This window comes from Astyanax mexicanus, chromosome 19, assembly GCF_023375975.1.
Source record: "Astyanax mexicanus isolate ESR-SI-001 chromosome 19, AstMex3_surface, whole genome shotgun sequence".
Lineage (NCBI taxonomy): Eukaryota > Metazoa > Chordata > Actinopteri > Characiformes > Acestrorhamphidae > Astyanax > Astyanax mexicanus.
In genome coordinates, this window is record NC_064426.1 from 42038884 (window position 1) to 42057500 (window position 18617).

Consider the following 18617-nt stretch of genomic DNA (forward strand, 5'->3'; position numbering starts at 1 on the left):
TTTGTCTTCTTCACTCTGTGCTCCAGCTCACCCCAAACCATCTGGATTGGGTTCAGGTCCGGTGACTGTGGAGGCTCAGCTCATTTTTTATTAAGTACATAAAACTCCACATGTGTTCATTCATAGTTTTGATGTTTCAGTGAGAATCTACAATGTAAATAGTCATGAAAATAAAGAAAACGCATTGAAAAAGAAAAGGTGTGTCCAAACCTTTGGCCTGTAGTGTATGGAAAGAGAACGTTATGATTTTATTATGATGATACAGAACAGTGGAAGCATAGGCGTGTTATAAGTTACCCATTTCCAAAAAGAAATGTGTAAAATATATATATTATAAATACAGTACAAGCAAAATGTTTGTACACACCTTCTGTTTGAGTGTCTTTCTTTATTTCTTTATTTGATGCATTTTCTACATTAATATTAGATTAAATTCATAGAAATTACATTAATTACATTAATCCCCTGACCTAAACCTGATCAACTGAGACAGTGATTTGGGATGAGCTGTCCTCAAAGAGAAATGCGATACTTAAAAAAAAAACATATTTATTAACAGTTTATTATTAAAAAAAAAAAAAATCATGTGTGCATGTGTTCCTGTATAGCTTTAATATAGTCTTTAATATTAAATTTACAATGTAAAAAAACTATCAAAGAAAAGAAATAAAAACACATTCAATAAGAAAGAAGAGGTGCGTCCAAACTTTTGACTGGTACTGTATAATATACAGCTGTGGAAAAAAATAATAAAAATGAAGAGATCACTTCAGAGTTTCTGAATCAGTTTCTCTGATTTTGCTATTTATAGGTATAAATTTGAGTAAATTCAACATTGTTGTTTTATTCTATAAACTACAGACAACATTTCTCCCAAATTACAAATAAAAATATTCTCATTTAGAGCATTTATTTACAGAAAATGAGAAAAAAAAGACGCAGAGCTTTCAGACTTTAATTAATGCAAAGAAAAAACAAGTTCATGTTCATATTCAGTTTTAAGAGTTCAGAAATCAATATTTGGTGGAATAATCCTGGTTGGTTTTTAATCACAGTTTTTTTCATGCATCTTGGCATCATGTTCTCCTCCACCAGTCTTACACACTGCTTTTGGATAACTTTATGCTGCTCTACTCCTGGTGCAAAAATTCAAGCAGTTCAGTTTGGTGGTTTGATGGCTTGTGATCATCCATCTTCCTCTTGATTATATTCCAGAGGTTTTCAATTTGGTAAAATCAAAGAAACTCATCATTTTTATTTTATAAACTCGATTTTGGATGTTAACTGTAAATATTATCCTTGTTTTGTATTTATTGATTGCACTGTACTTATTTTAAGCCCAAATAAACAGCAGTTTTACAAAAAAACAAATCACTTTCTCTCATGGGCTAAAGATATTTGCGTAGTATTTATACATACACACTTTATTTATTTATTTATTTATATATATTTGCTTTTGTGAGTGAAAGTAAGACGCTTTTGTACAGGATGGAAATCATCATTGTGTAATATATAATGCTATATAAAACTATAAGATGGATAAATAAAATCTGAGCACTGTATTCAGAAACAAACACAAGTGGGCGTGTCTTGATTTAAACAGTCAATGAAATGCACTCATAACTAAATAATATTTAATAAAAAATATCATTTATTGCATATACAAATCAATGATTTTACACATGTGCCTATACACAGGTCAAGCATAACATTACGATCAATATTATCAGCTCCACTGATCATATAGTTCACTCTGTAGTTATATTAGCAACATCATAGCAACCACACCAGACACCATAGCAACAACTTAGCAACACCATAGCAACCACCATGGATACCATAGCAATGCCTTAGCAACCAGATAGCAACACCATAGCAACCACCATGGACACCTTTAGCAACTACTTAGCAACACCTTAGCAACCACTACAGACACCATAGCAAGCACCTAGCAACTTTATTTTTTAATGGGTCGTGCAGCAGCGAGCAGTGAACGCTGCACATAAAGCGCTCTTATTGTGTAAACAGCATGGAGCAGCAGCAGAGACAGCGTTGGTTCACAGCTTGTGGTAACTGTAAAAGTGTTATCTGGCTAATATATCAGATTTAACTGCGAATTATCAGCAGTTTAGCTCAAATAAAATGAGTATATTTGATAGCTGGTAGTTAATCGAGACCAAATCACATTCTTACAACAAGTGAACCACTACAGAGTTCTTTTGGGACTGGACTGAGACCTCCTCCACTAGCTGGTTTTGGTCCGGTTGTTTTAACCAGACCAAATAGTGCTGGTGGAAAACGCCCTTAGTCAAAGTAGTTGAGTAAAGTTTGGAAATATCCAATTTTACGTAAAACAGACTTTTTTTTTTAACTACAGTCTATTACTACTATTTTTAACTACTACAGCCTGAACTTACAAAGTGTCCTATATGGTCAGTGGATAAAAGTGGATAAAAGCTGATAAAAGTTATACATTTATCCTCATTTATTAACAAACATTAAAATAAAAGTGCACTCAAAAGAAAACTCTGGTGTGAAATTTACGTGAAGTGTAGGAAAACATGATAAAGAGTACTAACCTTCGTTGATGAGCACACCTCCGCTCTTCCGCTGCTTTCTAAAATCCAGCACTTTTGTGCAGTTTGTCCTCTAAACAGGCATTAGAATGGGTTTTAATGGGGCATATTTTCCCCTGCAGATAAATCACTTGTTACACCGTTATTAAGGCTCAAAGTAGCTCCACACTTCATTGGTAGAATCCGGAGAGCCCTGACATTTAAAACGAGGCATTTACAACGTTAAAAGTCTACAAGAAGTTTATAAAAAAAAAACACTTTACAACCTATAGCGTTAGCTACCATTTTAAAGTAAAGTCATGAAGAGAGTGAGAGTGACGAGCACTCTACTGAGCAACATCTTAAATTTAAGTCACAATAAGTTAACCATCAAGCATGAACAAATAGGTAGGATAACAGATTAAGCTGATTGCAAAAATTAATTCCTTGGAAATGCATGAATTCCAGCTATTACTGAAAATATCTGGTTACTGTCGATATTAGAATGCAATAAACCAACAACAAATTACAAACATTGATCAAAAAATTGTACTATTTGTGCTCGACAGCCGACTTTTCATGACTTTACTTTAAGATGGCTGTGCCCAGAGTAGTTTTTATTAAGCTTCTAGTGCAGTTTTAAAGTTCTTAATGCCTCGTTTTAAATGTCAGGGCTCTCCAGATTCTACCAATGAGGCATGGAGCTACTTTGAGCCTGAATAACTGCAGGGGCAAGAATATAAGCCCCACATTAGCTATTCTAGCCTGTTTGGACAAACTGCACAAAATTGCTGGATCTCAGAAAGCTGCAGGAGAGCGGAGGTGTGCTCTTCAACAAAGGTTAGTACTCTATATCATGTTTTACTACACCCAAAGTCAATTTCACACTGGAGTTCTCCTTTAAAAAGCATTATAAATAACAAACAGCTAAAAGTTAACTCCCGAATCAGAGCAGGGGAACAGCCTGGAGGTTCTGCTGTGTGATGCTGTTGATGACAGCGGAGAAGACGTCACCCACAGCGGGCGTGTCCGTGGCGTTGGTGTAGTGAGGAAACGCGAGCCTGCCGGATGCAGTGCACCTCGTGATGAACATGGCGGTGACGTGGCGGGCGGCTGCAGTCACGTCGCAGTCGGGACCTGAGGAACAGGGCACAGAACAGCTGGGCTGGAGTTCACACGCTGGAGCTGAAGTGATAGTTTGGTGAGAAATCTAAATCCACTGCTCTGACTTCACTACAGGAGAAGACGAGACTGATCAAAAGTCTTTATAGCAATAGACCACTGAAGTCGTGTCGTCATTTTGTAGTCAGCGCCATGTTGTTTATGCCCATTTTGGGGTTCCGTGTCTAAGCGGATCAAGTGAATGGGGAATTTGATGTGGCTTTTCAAAAACTGGCCTCTGTCACATCCTGTAATAAATAAATATGTTCAAAACCCTGTACCCTGTTTTATTCTGTGTACATTTACCTCCTAAATATCACTGGATCCTCTGAATTTTGAGATCGTTTAAGGGGAGTAATCAGAAAAATGCTAACTTTAAGCTAATGCTTAACTGACGTCACAGCACAGCGGCTGGAAATGACCCCGGACTGGATTCTGCACAACACCAGTGAACTCCCATCAAAAAGCGTTTTGAATTATTATGCTTCTTCACAGAGGATCATTAAAGCATTTAAACAGGTGAAAACTCTTTCAGTAATGTTGAGCAGTGTGATGATGAGCAGTGTAGTCTGTGTTAGAGCTTTAAAAGGCAGATAATAAGAGAAAGTGGCTCTCAGTTCAGGTTTAATATTTAATTACGGTCATTAGTTTATACTAATTACAACACCTGACCCAAATAATCAACTAATCAACTAACTACCTGCCCTCACTGAGGCGACAACCAACCAGAAACACCCATTTATTTCACTGTATAATAAAGACGGTAAATGTAAAACGTGTTACAGCTGGTTCTGGAGTATCACTGACCTGTTTTAGTGATTTTATGCTGTGACGCTATAAGATCTCCTCAGTAAGGGCAGTTAGTTCATTAGTTGGATCAGCTGTGTTTAATAAGCTGTAAGTTATAGTTACGACCGTAGTTCTCTGGTGTTGCGCCGAAAACAGTCCCCTGCTAATCTCTGCAGCAGCGCCGGGAGGTCAGTTCACTCCGCTGTAGCATTAGCTTAAAGTTAGCATTTTTCTCATTACGACTCTTAAACGATCTTGTGATTCAGAGGATCCAGTTATGTTCAGGAGTAAAATGTACACAGAATAAAACGTACAGGGGTCTGAACAGATTTATTTACCACAGAATGTGACAGAAGCGAGTTTTTGAAAACCCTATTCCCTATCTCATAGGGAAAAACCTCTTAGACACGGAAGCCGTACGAGCACTACAGAATGATGCACAACTTCAGTGGTCTATAGAGATGTTATTAATGATGATCCCTTCAAGATAGATCCACCCTTCAACAAAAAGAGCCAATCAGCTGGCTGCTTACACTGCGAGGAAAGGAGGTCAGTGTGCTAGTGTCCATGCATCGATGTGGAGATCTGCGCAAGCGCAGCAGCCCGAACAATCTGAACAAACCATGCTTTTTTGCGCATTATTGAGCCAAACGCTAATCATAAGGCCTCAATACTGATACATAGCCAATCAACACACAATATGCCACTTCAAATTAGTGTTAATGTTTGATTTTATTACAAACACATAGTAAAAAGTATCTGTTTTCTGTGACATTGGTCGTTTAAAACATTCTCCTAAATATTAGTGTAGAATTTACATTTTCATGTAGTAAATGTGTTTCAGTGTATATGATGTGGGGTTCACCTCTAAAGTCAGGACAATAGAGTCTCAGATGTCTCTCAGAATTAACGATCTTCTCACAAAACAGGTCAGTTTTATTCATGTACAAAATCTGTGAACACAAATATTGACAGAAATTAGATTTTACATTTACATTATATCTGATCTGAGGAGGTTATAATGAATAAATTAGTGGGTACCACTTTAAAATAAGACTACATTTATAAAGGGTTTATAAATGGTTTACAATTAGTTTATTAATGGTTACTAATTAGGTTGTAAATGCCTTAAAAATCATTAATAATCAGTTGTAACACATACATAGAAAGTGCAACAAAGAACCCACAGCCATCTATATCGTTGCCCTTTCTACGTATGTGTTATGACTGATTATTAATTATTTTTAAAGGTCACCTTCCGCGAAAATCCGATTTTTCTTGTTTTTTGTGGAATACAGTAGGTCTCTCCGAGTTGAATGTGTACACCTGCACATTAAACTGTTTTGCAGCCCCCATTGTCTGCAGGAGCTAAGCAAAGAAATCCCCCCTCCCCCCCCTCCGAAAAACGGGTGAATTTTGAATTATCTTTCTGCCTACGTAACATCGCAACATCACCGCTCATCAGTTAGGAGGTGGGAGGCAGTGAGCTGCAGAGCGGTGGAGGGGCGTCGCAGTGCTCCTAGCCAATCAGAGGAGAGATATTTGCATGCTGTTTGCATGTATGAATATTCATGAGCAAAGCTGGAATCCGGTCATTTTGGACACACCCCTAAAACAGTCCATTAAAAAAGAGCTATACAGAGACACCTGAGCACTTTTTTTTTACAAAAACGGCTCACATGTCATTCATTCATACTAGAGACCACAACTAGACATTTTAAAGTGAAAGAAAAAACGACGGAAGGTGACCTTTAAGGCATTTACAACCTAATTACTAACCATTAATAAACCCTTTATAAAGGTAGTCTTATTTTAAAGTGGTACCAATTAATGTATCTTCTTTTACTGTAACCAATCCAAATAATAAATATGTATTTGTGTATATTATTGTGATTATATATACTGAGTAACTACATATTAATACTATTATTATAATTATAATTTTTCTTGTCTTTTTCCTGGTCTTTTTTTCTCTGTGGCTTTTTTTTTAGGCTTGCAGTTTTTTTTATTCATTTGTTTACTTGATGTTACATTCTATTTGCGCAAATAAATAACTTAAAAAATATGTTTTTTATCGTTAAATTATTTTATTGTGGAGCACACACAAACCCTTTTTGAAAAACTGATAAATTAATAGAATCAACTAATCAGTGCAAGATACATATATATTATATATGTATATGTATAAGTGTATATATATATATATATATATATATATATATATATATATATATTTATATATATACATATATATATATATATATATATAGTGTTTTTGACTACTAAGTGGGACTATGCACCTATGTTTGTCACTCATGAAATACATTAAATACATGATCTGATGTGACAATAAGCCAAATTTAATTTGACTATTAGTCTAAACAATAAAACAAAAAAATTGATAGTTAAAAACTTGGTTTTGAACTTGATTAGCCACTAAAAAAATTCAGTGTAATAAAGCTATTCAGGTATAATCATGCCTTCAAGCAACAATACAGAAATGATGACGGATCCCTTTGAACTTGGTTGAAATGACTCCCTGCGGTTGATCTTGCTTTTTATAGACTACAGGAGACATTACAGCCAATTAAAGCCAATAGCAGAGTCATCTCCAGCCTTTGAAGTCTTTAATAAGATTAGGTATCATTACAGTTTGCAGAGCCTGATCTTTTATAATCATGTATATCAAGTATAATTTGTATAAGTACACAATAAAATGACCAAACCAAATCAAACGCACTGCTTTATGCTTATTTATAATATTATATCTTTATTTTATATATTTCAATTCCTACCAGTTGTGTTGTGCGTGACTATGTACAGTGGTATTTATAAATTATTGGTTGGGTAGATGCATAAATTTGGCACTCTTGTGGTTCCATCATGCGGTGGGGCTGTGTGGATTCCCAGTGCAGGTACTGGGAATCTGGTTACAGTTGAAGGTCACATGAATTCCAGTCAATATCAGCAGATTCTTGAGAACAATCTTCAAGAATCAGTGATGAAGTTGAAGTTGAAGCGCCGGGGCTGGAAACTTTAACAAGACAACGACCCTAAACACTGCGAAAACTGAGGATTTTCCTAACACTTCCCCTGTATACATGTGGAGATCTGCGCAAGCGCAGTAGCCAGAAAAAGGCAAACGCTAATCATGAGGTTTCATTAGATTTAATTCTGACATTTAAATGGCAGCAGGCCTTAATACTGATACATGGCCAATCAACACTTGGATATGCCACCTCTAATTATTATCAATAATTAAACTTTCGTAACAGATTTTAATACATACACATAAGAATATTCCATTTTTTGTGACATGCTCAAAATCTACTAAAGCATTCATGCAGAGGAACAAGAACAATGACGTTTTATAAATAAGAACAGTCCTAAAAAATACCTTTAACCAGAAGCTTCAGCCAGACTCTCATTGGAAGCTATAGGAAGAGTTAAGATGCTTTTATTATTGATGTCATTTTTCTGTTGGGGTGCCCAAATTTATGCACCTGCCTAATTTAGTTTAAATAATTATTGCACACTTTCTGTAAATCCTATAAACTTAATTTCGCTTCTCATATACCATCTGCTATATGATATATTTAACTGAAATTGCTGATCTAAACAACCAATGATTTATAAAGGAAAATTAGAAAAATTATTAGGGGTGCCCAAACTTTTTCATACCACTGTATATTAAAAAAAACATTGTTTTAATTCAACAACACCCAATGCAAATAAAAGTGTAGGTATTTATTCTATAAACAGCTCACCAGTGAAGCTTTCCTGAAATGTGTGTTGCTGAAGAACAAAAAATCATCCATTAGCTTCACTGAACACTATACTACACTCCTGGACACTCTTCCAGCAGGACAGTGCTCGTCCACACACTGCTGTCGATATCCACATATATAACTTTGAAAGCTAAAATGTAAGGCATCTACTGAAAAATATAGATTTTATAATGTATTTAGCTAACTTGTTTCTAGACTGTTTTTCACAGCTTTAATCCATCTCTTTTAAATGAACAGGTAAAATAAAACTATTGAAACTATTAAAATTAGCTTAAATCAAAAGATTTAAAAGTAGTGCAGCCAGGGTCGACCCATTGTGTTAGTCCTGACACTGTCAGGACTACACAACAAAGGTGACTCCAATTCCCAGCATGCACTTACACCGGACTTCCCTGACTCCCTGGTAATCACGTGACACTACGGCTTTCACACTCCCCCAGCTTCTGATTGTTTGCACCTGGTCTGTCCTATATAAATACCCCTCTGTTTGCTCTGTCCATCACCAAGTATTGAACCTAGTTATCTAGCTCTTTTACAGCAAGTTTTCTGTGTTTATTATCCTTCTGTTGCCGATCTATTTTTGTATTTTTGACTACTCGTCTGCCTTGCAACTTTATTGTTGTATTTTTCATGTCTGACCTACGTAATATATTGTAGTAGCGCAACCATAACTAGGCATCACTAGGACCTTTTTCAGCATACTATAAATAAGGCAGCAAGTATCGGTTTGAAATATCAGCCAAACGTAAAACTTCAATTATCGGCCAAAACTAGGTTTGGGAGCTATCCAATTTTTTCCTCTTTTATTTTTTACCATGGTATACGATATTACTGGAGGGCAGGGATTTGCATAAACTTCACAAGCCCTGTTTTTAAATTGCCATAATATAATCAAATTCTGGGTTGCTTTTAAACTAAAAAATGATCAAATACAACATTCAGTTTGTTTACAGACTAAAAAGTGCGTTTTTACGCTCCCAGCTCGAAGCTAAAACGTTAAATATCAATGGCTGTTACTCACCAAACAGGGGCGCTCCGGAAGAGTTAGATCATACCCATTAAGTGCCACTACAAATAGCACCGCCCGGGCATCATCAAAATAGCTGAACCACTTCTTCCTCTCCGAGCGCAGACTGCCCACATCATACATTCTGTGATCAACAAGAGATACCACCAACTCACTCACTCACTCACGTACCCATTTATCCTTAGCTTTAAAAGAGCACATAATAAATAATATTGTATAAAAACAAATTTCCACACGTTGTTCCCCAATTAACTCACAGGACAGTAGCATGTAAATTAAATAGAACATTTAGTAGATTTTGTATTCTGGTTTTATTTAGGAACTGTACTTTTATTGTCTATTAATACAATCCAATAAGTCATATAAATAAAATAAAACAAAACAAAGCATTTATGTAAATGCAGATTTCATCTGGTACAGTGATATTTAGCTATTTGTGCTTTTTCCCCTAATGAACGCTTTACAATAAACACTCTACACAAACATTTACACTCAGCACTCATCCACACACATCGATGAGGAGCAGTAGCCAATCACGCACAGCATACTCTCAACCGGAAACAACCATTGACCTGGAAAACTGCACCGGGCACTGAGGAGTTGACCCAATTCTATTCTTTTTATGGAGTATCTATTTTTTTTGAGTATCTAATTAACCTGATCTCTATGTTTTTGGACTGTGGGAGAAAAACTTAGGAGAGAAAGTTCACCCAGGTAGGGACTTAAACCCAAGACCCAAGTGCCTGTAGGCACATGGGTCAGTGTAACATTTAGCAGTTTAATTTTCTAACTGTATTAAGCTAAATTCAAAATGAAGAAGGAATGGATTTTTATCCAATTTTTTAATTATTCATTTCAGCCTTTTGCAAACAGAAAAAAAAAATGCTGAATCTACTCTTGATTTTCACATTTGTCCATTTGTGTGTCTTGTAACACAAATCTGATAGTATAATCCAACTTGCAAAACGCAAAAATGAAAAAAAATCTGAAAATAAAATTGGCATTTGTGAGGGGCAAAGAGAAAACATAAATTAGAAAAGTGGATAGAAACTTTCTTATTGTACACTGCACTACATTCAAAATGAAAGAAAATGTTTTTACATTCAATTTTCAATTTTTGCATTTAGCTTCAAAATTAAATAGATTAAATGAATTAATAAACGTTACACTGACCCAAATGTGCTGCCCACTAAACTAGAGTTTAGTGTAATTTAGTAGTGATGTAGTCAAAACAAAAAAAGGCACAAAACAGTTTCGAAAACATCTACAATCACGTTTACAGTGAAGCGTGTGTTTTTATCAATGGCTTTAATGGAGTTTAATAATGACTCTAATGGATTAAAATGTGGACGTTCTGGTTTAGATGGAAGGATAATATACAGTATGAATGGGGAGCTGGATTGATCGGATTTCCTCCATTTCCTTCTTCCTTTTTACACCTTCATGTACATTATTGATCGAACCTACACTGGTGCCAAAACCACTTCAGACACCTTTAAATTGCTCACCTGTATCGTGTGACCTAATGGACAGCACTCTGTCTCTTTACTTTGGCTTTGCTTATCTTATAATGTCTTGCATTAATATATTATAGAGATATTTTCAGTAACAGCTGGAATTCATGCATTTCCACATTTCAAAGTAATTCACTTTGCAATTTGTTTCCCTTTCCTACTTATTTATTTGTGCTCATTATTCAACTTATTGTGACTTAGGGCTTTGTCGTACAACCTGCGCAAGGTGTGTTGTGATGCTCATTGCTATCTTGCACCCAGTCAACAGCCTATTTTCACGCCTTGCACCTGCACTGTTAAAATAGCGTCTGAGTTTAGGAATATGCTTACGCCGATGGGCGTGGTGGTCTGGAAGTGAGGTGTGTTCAGGTAAATTTCTGATGTGTTTTTATCTTTGCAGCAGGAAACACAGATGCGCCACTGACTGATTAAAACCAGGACAACAGTCACACTTGTGCACCCCAAGCACAAAACCATATACCATTTAATAACTAACTATAAAATAAATTCTACTTAAAAATCTAGAAGCTATAAGTTATTAGTTATATTTATTTCTGGCATTTATAAGGATTTATATTTATGTTCAAGACACAGACTTAATAATTGTAGCTTAATACAGCAGACATAGATCATTCTCACTTATTCTCTCTCATACATCCTGCAGTTTTGGGAATAAAAAATTAAGAGAGAGAAGCACTTTATTTCACTTCGCTATTATTTAGCTAAAATTCGCTTTTATATATATATATATATTTTTTTTGTGCACTTTTAAGCTTAAAGCCCTCAGTGCCTTGTTTTAAATGTCAGGACCCTCAGAATTCAACCAATGAAGTGTGGAGCTACTTTGAGCTTGTTGTTAATGGTGTACAAATAACCATTACTTTGTATGGACAACTCTATTCTCCTATCACTAGCACTGCTGGGAGCTGTATTTTGGAACGCTGGAGGTAAATGGAGGTGTTTCACTACACTTTAAGTCAATTTCACTCCAGATTTCTCCTTTAACCCACTTCAAAACTTCTCCTGGTTCCAAAGAACATTTAATTTGCCGTTGTTTTCTGTTCCTGTGCACGTAAAGCCCAGTTCTAGGTACTAACCGCTGTATTTTTCTTCGTATCACTTTAACACGTATTGCTTTTCTAGGTTATCTCGGCCATGGGTACACTGGCTATTCACTTGTAGATTTATCTATGAATTATCACTTTAATTAACATTGCACTGCCACTTACCTGCATCCCTGCAACCTCTTTACTGTTAATGCACTTTATTCATATTTGCCTAACCTCTTATGGGGTTACTCCATTTGCACAGTACGTGCACATGCTCTTCAATATACTGACAATTATGTTTTTGTATTCTGTGTATTTCTGTCTATAATATAATCAAGAGGAAGATGGATGATCACAGCCATCAAACTTGTTTAAAGTTATCCAAAAGCAGTGTGTAAGACTGATGGAGGAGAACATGATGCCAAGATGCATGAAAAAAAACTGTGATTAAAAACCAGGATTATTCCACCAAATATTGATTTCTGAACTCTTAAAACTTTATGAATATGAACTTGTTTTCTCTGCATTATTTGAGGTCTGAAATCTCTGCATCTTTTTTGTTATTTCAGCCATTTCTCATTTTCTGCAAATAAATGCTCTAAATGAGAATATTTTTATTTGGAATTTGGGAGGATATATTTAAACCCATAAATAGCAAAATAAATAGAAAAATCAGAGAAACTTATGAGTGCCGTTTTTATCATCATGACCTTTTTTAATGGTCTTTTTTACAGCTGCACTTTAAGAAACTTACTCGAATGTTCTCAAAATTGACTTTCGGATTGACTTTACTTTTCTTTATTTAGTTGAGTAGTTGTTGCTTCTCATAATCTGGATTAGAACATTACTGAAATATTCACTATTCTCTGTATACCTGTAACTCTACCTCTTCACTACTTTACTTTAACTGATGCTCTCAAACACTTTATTAAGAGACAAGAAATTCAAGTAATTAACTCTTGATGAGTTCAGCACAGCTGTTAACTGAAAGCCTGAATTCCAGGTGACTCTACCTCATAAAACTGACTGAGAAAATCCAGCAGAAATGTATAAAACTGTCATCTAGGCAAGAGATCTAAAACATACACACGTTTTAACCGATACATTTCCATGACTTTTTCTTGACTTTTCCATGCCTTCAAGGCAAATTTTCATGAACACACATTTTTAAAACATCAGTGCAGTTATGGACAAGAAAAACAAAAACAACTAAAACTATAATTAAAACTGATTATTGTAGGTCTAAAATGAATCAGATAAAATGAATCTGACACACAATCTTTAATTAGAAAAAAACGTGTGTCAGATCCTGAGAGCTTGTTGTTTAGAGCTAAATTACTGAATTGCTAAAGTCTGAGCTGATGTATTTGTTAGCTCAAAATATATTTTCTCCATCGATAAACTGAAACACAAAAGATTTGTAAACCAAACTTCTATTACTTTTTCAAAACTTGCTATTTTTAAATTCCATGACTTTTCCAGATTTTTTATGACTGTATGAACCCTGTTTATTATTTGTATTATTGCGTACTAGGGCTGCAACGATTAGTCGATATAATCGACAATGTCGATTATTATTCAAATTTGTCGACTACAAATTTCATTGTCGATTAATCGTTATTTTGTAACAGTACCGCATTACACAACGTTTTTTTTTTGTCTGTGTCTCCAAAAGTGCCCAAAACAACGGATTACATATTTATTCACTAAATACTAAATATCAGTACTCTCCACGTTTAAACAACATGTGGACATTTAAATGCCTATTAAATGTCATGTTTATCTGTTTTCTGTTGTTTTCAGAGATTGAGGACATGGCATGAAATAATCGTTGACTAATCGAAAAAATGATCATCAGATTAGTCGACTAACAAAATAATCATTAGTTGGAGCCCTTTGCATACTGATGAAAAAGCTGTTCTTCTGTATTTCAAAGTCTTTAAATCACTAAATAATCTGTTAGATATATATTTACACACACACACACATAAGGCGGTGTACAGTAGGGACGGGCGATATGGTCCTAAAATAATATCACGATATTTCATGGTATTATCGCGATAACGATACTCTTGGCAATATGACAAAAAAAAAAAAAAAAACACACTACTCAAACAAAAAGATATGATATTACACACCCCTAACTGAGATATTAAAAAGATACAAGAAATTTTGCAGATTTGTAGCAGAAGTAATTGATCCAGAATGTCATGATACTAATAATAAGGCACTCCAGGGGTGGGCGATATGGCTCTAAAATAATATCACGGTATTTCAGGGTATTTTTGTGATAACGATATACATGGCGATATAGGAAAACTAAAATAATTCATTCATTTCAGGAATATAGTATAAGAGTATAACAGTAATCATAATGTGGGAAAATGTATAATAGAGCATAAAATAATATAATGCAGCAAATAATATTGCAGAATATTTAGTGCATGCATATAAACTGCAAACTAAAACAATTATAGAATAAATACACCTAAAGCTTCACAGTAAATAATAGACTACTTTTAAGACAGAACAGCCCTATTATCACGATATGGATTTTTAATATCATGATATTTCTGTGTCACGATATATTGTATACGATATAATATTGCCCACCCCTAATCCAAATATCTCCATACATTCAGGATTAAAGTAAAATAAATGATACTGGACAAATATAATCTAAAGTCTCTAGTAGATATTAATGGGAAATGAGAAGAGTGTGATTTTTTCTTTTGCTTAAAACAGCAAAAAAGTAGTACCCTGATGTGATAATCAGAGGTAAGTGTTATGGCACAATATTTCAGGGTATAATATCGTTCACCATATTAAAAAATGTTGGCGATATTACCGCATACGATACGAAACGGCACACTCTTAGTGTACAGTGTACAGTGTGTTTAGATCTTGAGGTGCATATTCAGAAACAGAACCCTTTAAACCTCTCAAGCTCCATCTATCTATAACCGTATCTCCTACTGACGCTCGATGACGTCTATGGCCTAGAACGGTGTGACACGGAGGGTAATTGCAGGAAAAAGACCTGCAAGTTCAGAACACAATCAACAGAGCCGACGCTCCTATTCAGACGTAAACGAGACCAGACACCTGAAAGACGTTTCACAGTAATTTCCCAATCATGTTCCCACTTTCTCTGTGAATGCAGAGTGACGAACACTTTCCCGACCCTCCTATCCTGACTTCTGAGAACTCCACGTGACGCCCCTTCCTTTTCTTTCCTCTTTCTGTTCCTGCCGTCGTCACCGTGCCTCAGGAACAGATGGAGAGTCTGAAAGATGTGCAGAAGTGTATGAAGGTGGTATTCCACACCTCACATCCCTGAGGGACTCATACACGAATACGGAGAGTGAGAGATAAGGAAGTGAGAGACGGATAAAAAGAGAGAACTGCGCACGTCGTCCACACCTCCGTAAGTGCAAGCAAAGCTATCAATATTTCACAACTGTGAATGAATCACGCCACAGCTTGCGGCCGACGCCGGCTGTGAGGAACCGTCACGATTTACCCAGTGAAGACCCACAGCAAGACCTCAGAGCCGTGTCAGCGTCAGGAACTCACAATAAGCTGCGCCAAATATATAATAACTGTAACAACCAAGCGGCTGCATGTGTTCCTTATGGTTTCCTATACAAATAAACCAGGGGAGAGTTAACATTACTGAACTACATTCATTATTTTCCGCACTATAAGGAGCATTATGCAACACTAGAAAGGAACAAGGGTGTCCCATGAAAGAACAAAAAGAAAGAAAGAACAAAAGAACGAAAGAAAGAAAGAAAGATTTCTAAAAGATGATGTGGCATAAAATATGACACAAAATAGGCCCACGTCAGACTGTGCTAACATCAGTGTGCTTACGTCAATGTGCTAATGCCAAAGTAGTGAGGTCAGAAAAGATAGCATGCTAGCACCATGGTAACGAAGTTAGACGAGTCTGGTGGCCATGTTATTTGTATTAGACAAGGTTGCGGTGCTAACGCTGTGGTAGGATGCTAATGCTGTGGTAGGATGCTAACGTTGTGGTAGGATGCTAACGTTGTGGTATGTTTGTTGGCCGAGGATGGTGTGCTAACGCTATGGTAGGGATGTTGGTAAAGGCTGGTGGCCTTTGTGCTACCTACCATGGTAGGTATGCTGGACGAGGTAGGCATGCTAACGCTGTGGTAGGATGCTAATGTTGTCATAGGTATGCTAACGGTGCAGCAGGATGCTAACGTTTTGGTAGGATGCTAATGTTGCGGTATGAATGTTGAACATGCAAGGTTTGCATGCTAATATTGTGGTATGACAATAATGCTATGGTAAGATGCTACCTCTGTGGTAGGACGCTAACACTATGGTAGGATGCCAATGTTGTTTCCTTCTAATTCAGCAGGCCTCGCCACTGGGTGGTGGTGGGGACGTAAGTAAGTTAAATAAAACTGAGCTAAATCAAGAAAAATGTTCTCTAAAAAAAAAAAGAAAAATTATTTTAATGTCAAACGAGCACACAGATTTCTCTCTTTAAATCAGTTTATTTATGTAAGAAAACCGCTTCCATTTATTTACAGTAAGCTTAGATTTCCAAATTTCCACTAAGGCTAGGTGCAGCTGCATTAGCATTAGCAGCTAATCACTAGCACTTAGTGCCTAGTTAGCAGACAATGCCGGCAACGGGCGCTACACTGAGGAACCTTGAGTGTTCCGGTTAGCCAGAGCAATATTATCTAGCGGTTTGTACCAAGTAGCTTGTTTTAACACAGTAAACATGCAGACTACAGTCCGATATATTCACCTCTGAACGGCGAAAGAGCTAAAGCTTAGCACGGTAAGTGGGAAATGCTAATGCTGCTCCAGCAGTGCTAGCTGAGGTTAGCAGAAGGCTACAGGCTGATAATACTCACTCTTCAGTCTTGGTGCTGGAGAACTAAACTGAAACTCCTGTTTAACACTGTCCTTCAGCAGAGTGGCTTTAAATTGGAAAAATGGATGAAAATTTTTTGTTTTTACATCCAATTTTCTATTTTTGCATTAATCAAAATTTTTTATTGTTATTGCAAAAATATCCTGAAATATCGCGATATTATTTTAAGGCCATATCGCCCACCCCTAGTATGGATGCACTAGTGTGGATGATATCAGAATTATATCGGCATCATCTGATAATTGCTGGCTATAGTCCTTTAAAATCTATAGATTTAAGGCTGTTTTTATTTTATTTTTTATTAAAGTTATACCAGGGTGTCTAGTCTCTCTGTAAGTTATATATGTATATGTTGGTATCGGCAGATAGATACATGTGTAATAAACAATATCTGCATCGGCTCACAATTCTCACATCGGCCTGATAAGGTTTTTTTAAACAATTAAAGGGACAAAGTAAATTACAGCCTGATTATTAATAATTACCTGTAAATGGAGTTTTTGTAGCTGAACTGAGTTTCGATGATGCCTCTGGTCCTCACTCGCACCCTCAGGACATCTGCTTCAGTTGGGACGTAGTTTGGAGCGATAATTCGGCCCATATTCTCAAAGAAACTGGCGAGACAGAGAGCAGCAGAGGAAGATTAGTTATTTACCAACTTCCCAATTAGAGGTGTTGTATTGTACAGTACACAATATAATACAATATCTCTAATAATTTAACTTTTTTTTTGCAGTCTACATGTACTACATAACCTACACTGTAGTTTCAAGGTCCATTATTGTTTTTTTTTTATTACAATATTATTATTTTATACAAATAGAAGGGCTTGGTGAGTTACAGACCAACATTTTTTTTTTTAGTTTCTACTTATTTGTCACATTTACAGGTCAGGGAAAAAAGAGAGCACTTAAAAATGATGTGTTTCTTTGATTTTACCAAATTGAAAACCTCTGGAATATAATCAAGAGGAAGATGGATGATCACAAACCATCAAACCACCAAACTGAACTGCTTGAATTTTTGCAGCAGGAGTAAAGCAGCATAAAGTTATCCAAAAGCAGTGTGTAAGACTGGTGGAGGAGAACATGATGCCGAGATGCATAAAAAAAATGTGGTTAAAAACAAAAACAGGGTTATTCCACTAAATACTGATTTCTGAACTCTTAAAACTTTATGAATATGAACTTGTTTTCTTTGCATTATTTGAGGTTTAAAAGCTCTGCATCTTTTTTTTTTTTCAGCCATTTCTCAAATACATTTTCTGTAAATAAATGCTCTAAATGAGAATATTTTTATTAGGAATTTGAGAGAAATGTTGTCTGTAGTTTACAGAATAAAACAACAATGTTCATTTTACCCAAACATAAACCTATAAATAGCAAAATCAGAGAAACTGATTCAAACACTGAAGTGGTCTCTCTATTTTATCCAGAGCTGTGTATAATAAATAAAACTTTAATATATACATTTGGCATGTCAGTGGACATGAGGCCACTATAAAAGGGAAATCAGCATTTAATTATTTAATTATAAGGCCTATAAGTCATGGCCTTATCTCAAAAAGCAGGAGACAGAATAAATATAGTTAAAATTTACTGCAGTAAAAGTACGGTCATCTAACCGCAGCACCTTTTGATTCTCAAGCTTTGATGTTTTTTTTTATTCTGTTAATCAGAAACCAAACAAACAAAGACGCCACTAAGACGCCTTACTCACGACTTTGGCCAATCAAACGCGATCGGTGAACTCGGTGTGTGGGAGTAGATTAGACCCTGCTGAGACTGTGGGGATCAGTTTAATCCTAAAGAAC

At 35.9% G+C, this 18617-nt stretch overlaps 1 protein-coding gene across 1 annotated transcript in view; it reads right to left on the bottom strand.

The window, feature by feature from the left end:
- Positions 1-3423: 3423 nt before the first annotated feature.
- LOC111192875 (guanine nucleotide-binding protein G(o) subunit alpha) overlaps positions 3424-18617 on the bottom strand; it is a 24756-nt gene continuing 9562 nt past the window's right edge. The window contains exons 6-9 of the mRNA XM_049468154.1: positions 17290-17418; positions 9315-9444; positions 5371-5512; positions 3424-3692 (exon numbers count right to left, since the gene is read on the bottom strand). Of these exons, the coding sequence (XP_049324111.1) occupies positions 3502-3692; positions 5371-5512; positions 9315-9444; positions 17290-17418 (592 nt within the window). The 3' untranslated portion in view covers positions 3424-3501. The remainder of the gene's footprint in view (positions 3693-5370; positions 5513-9314; positions 9445-17289; positions 17419-18617) is intronic.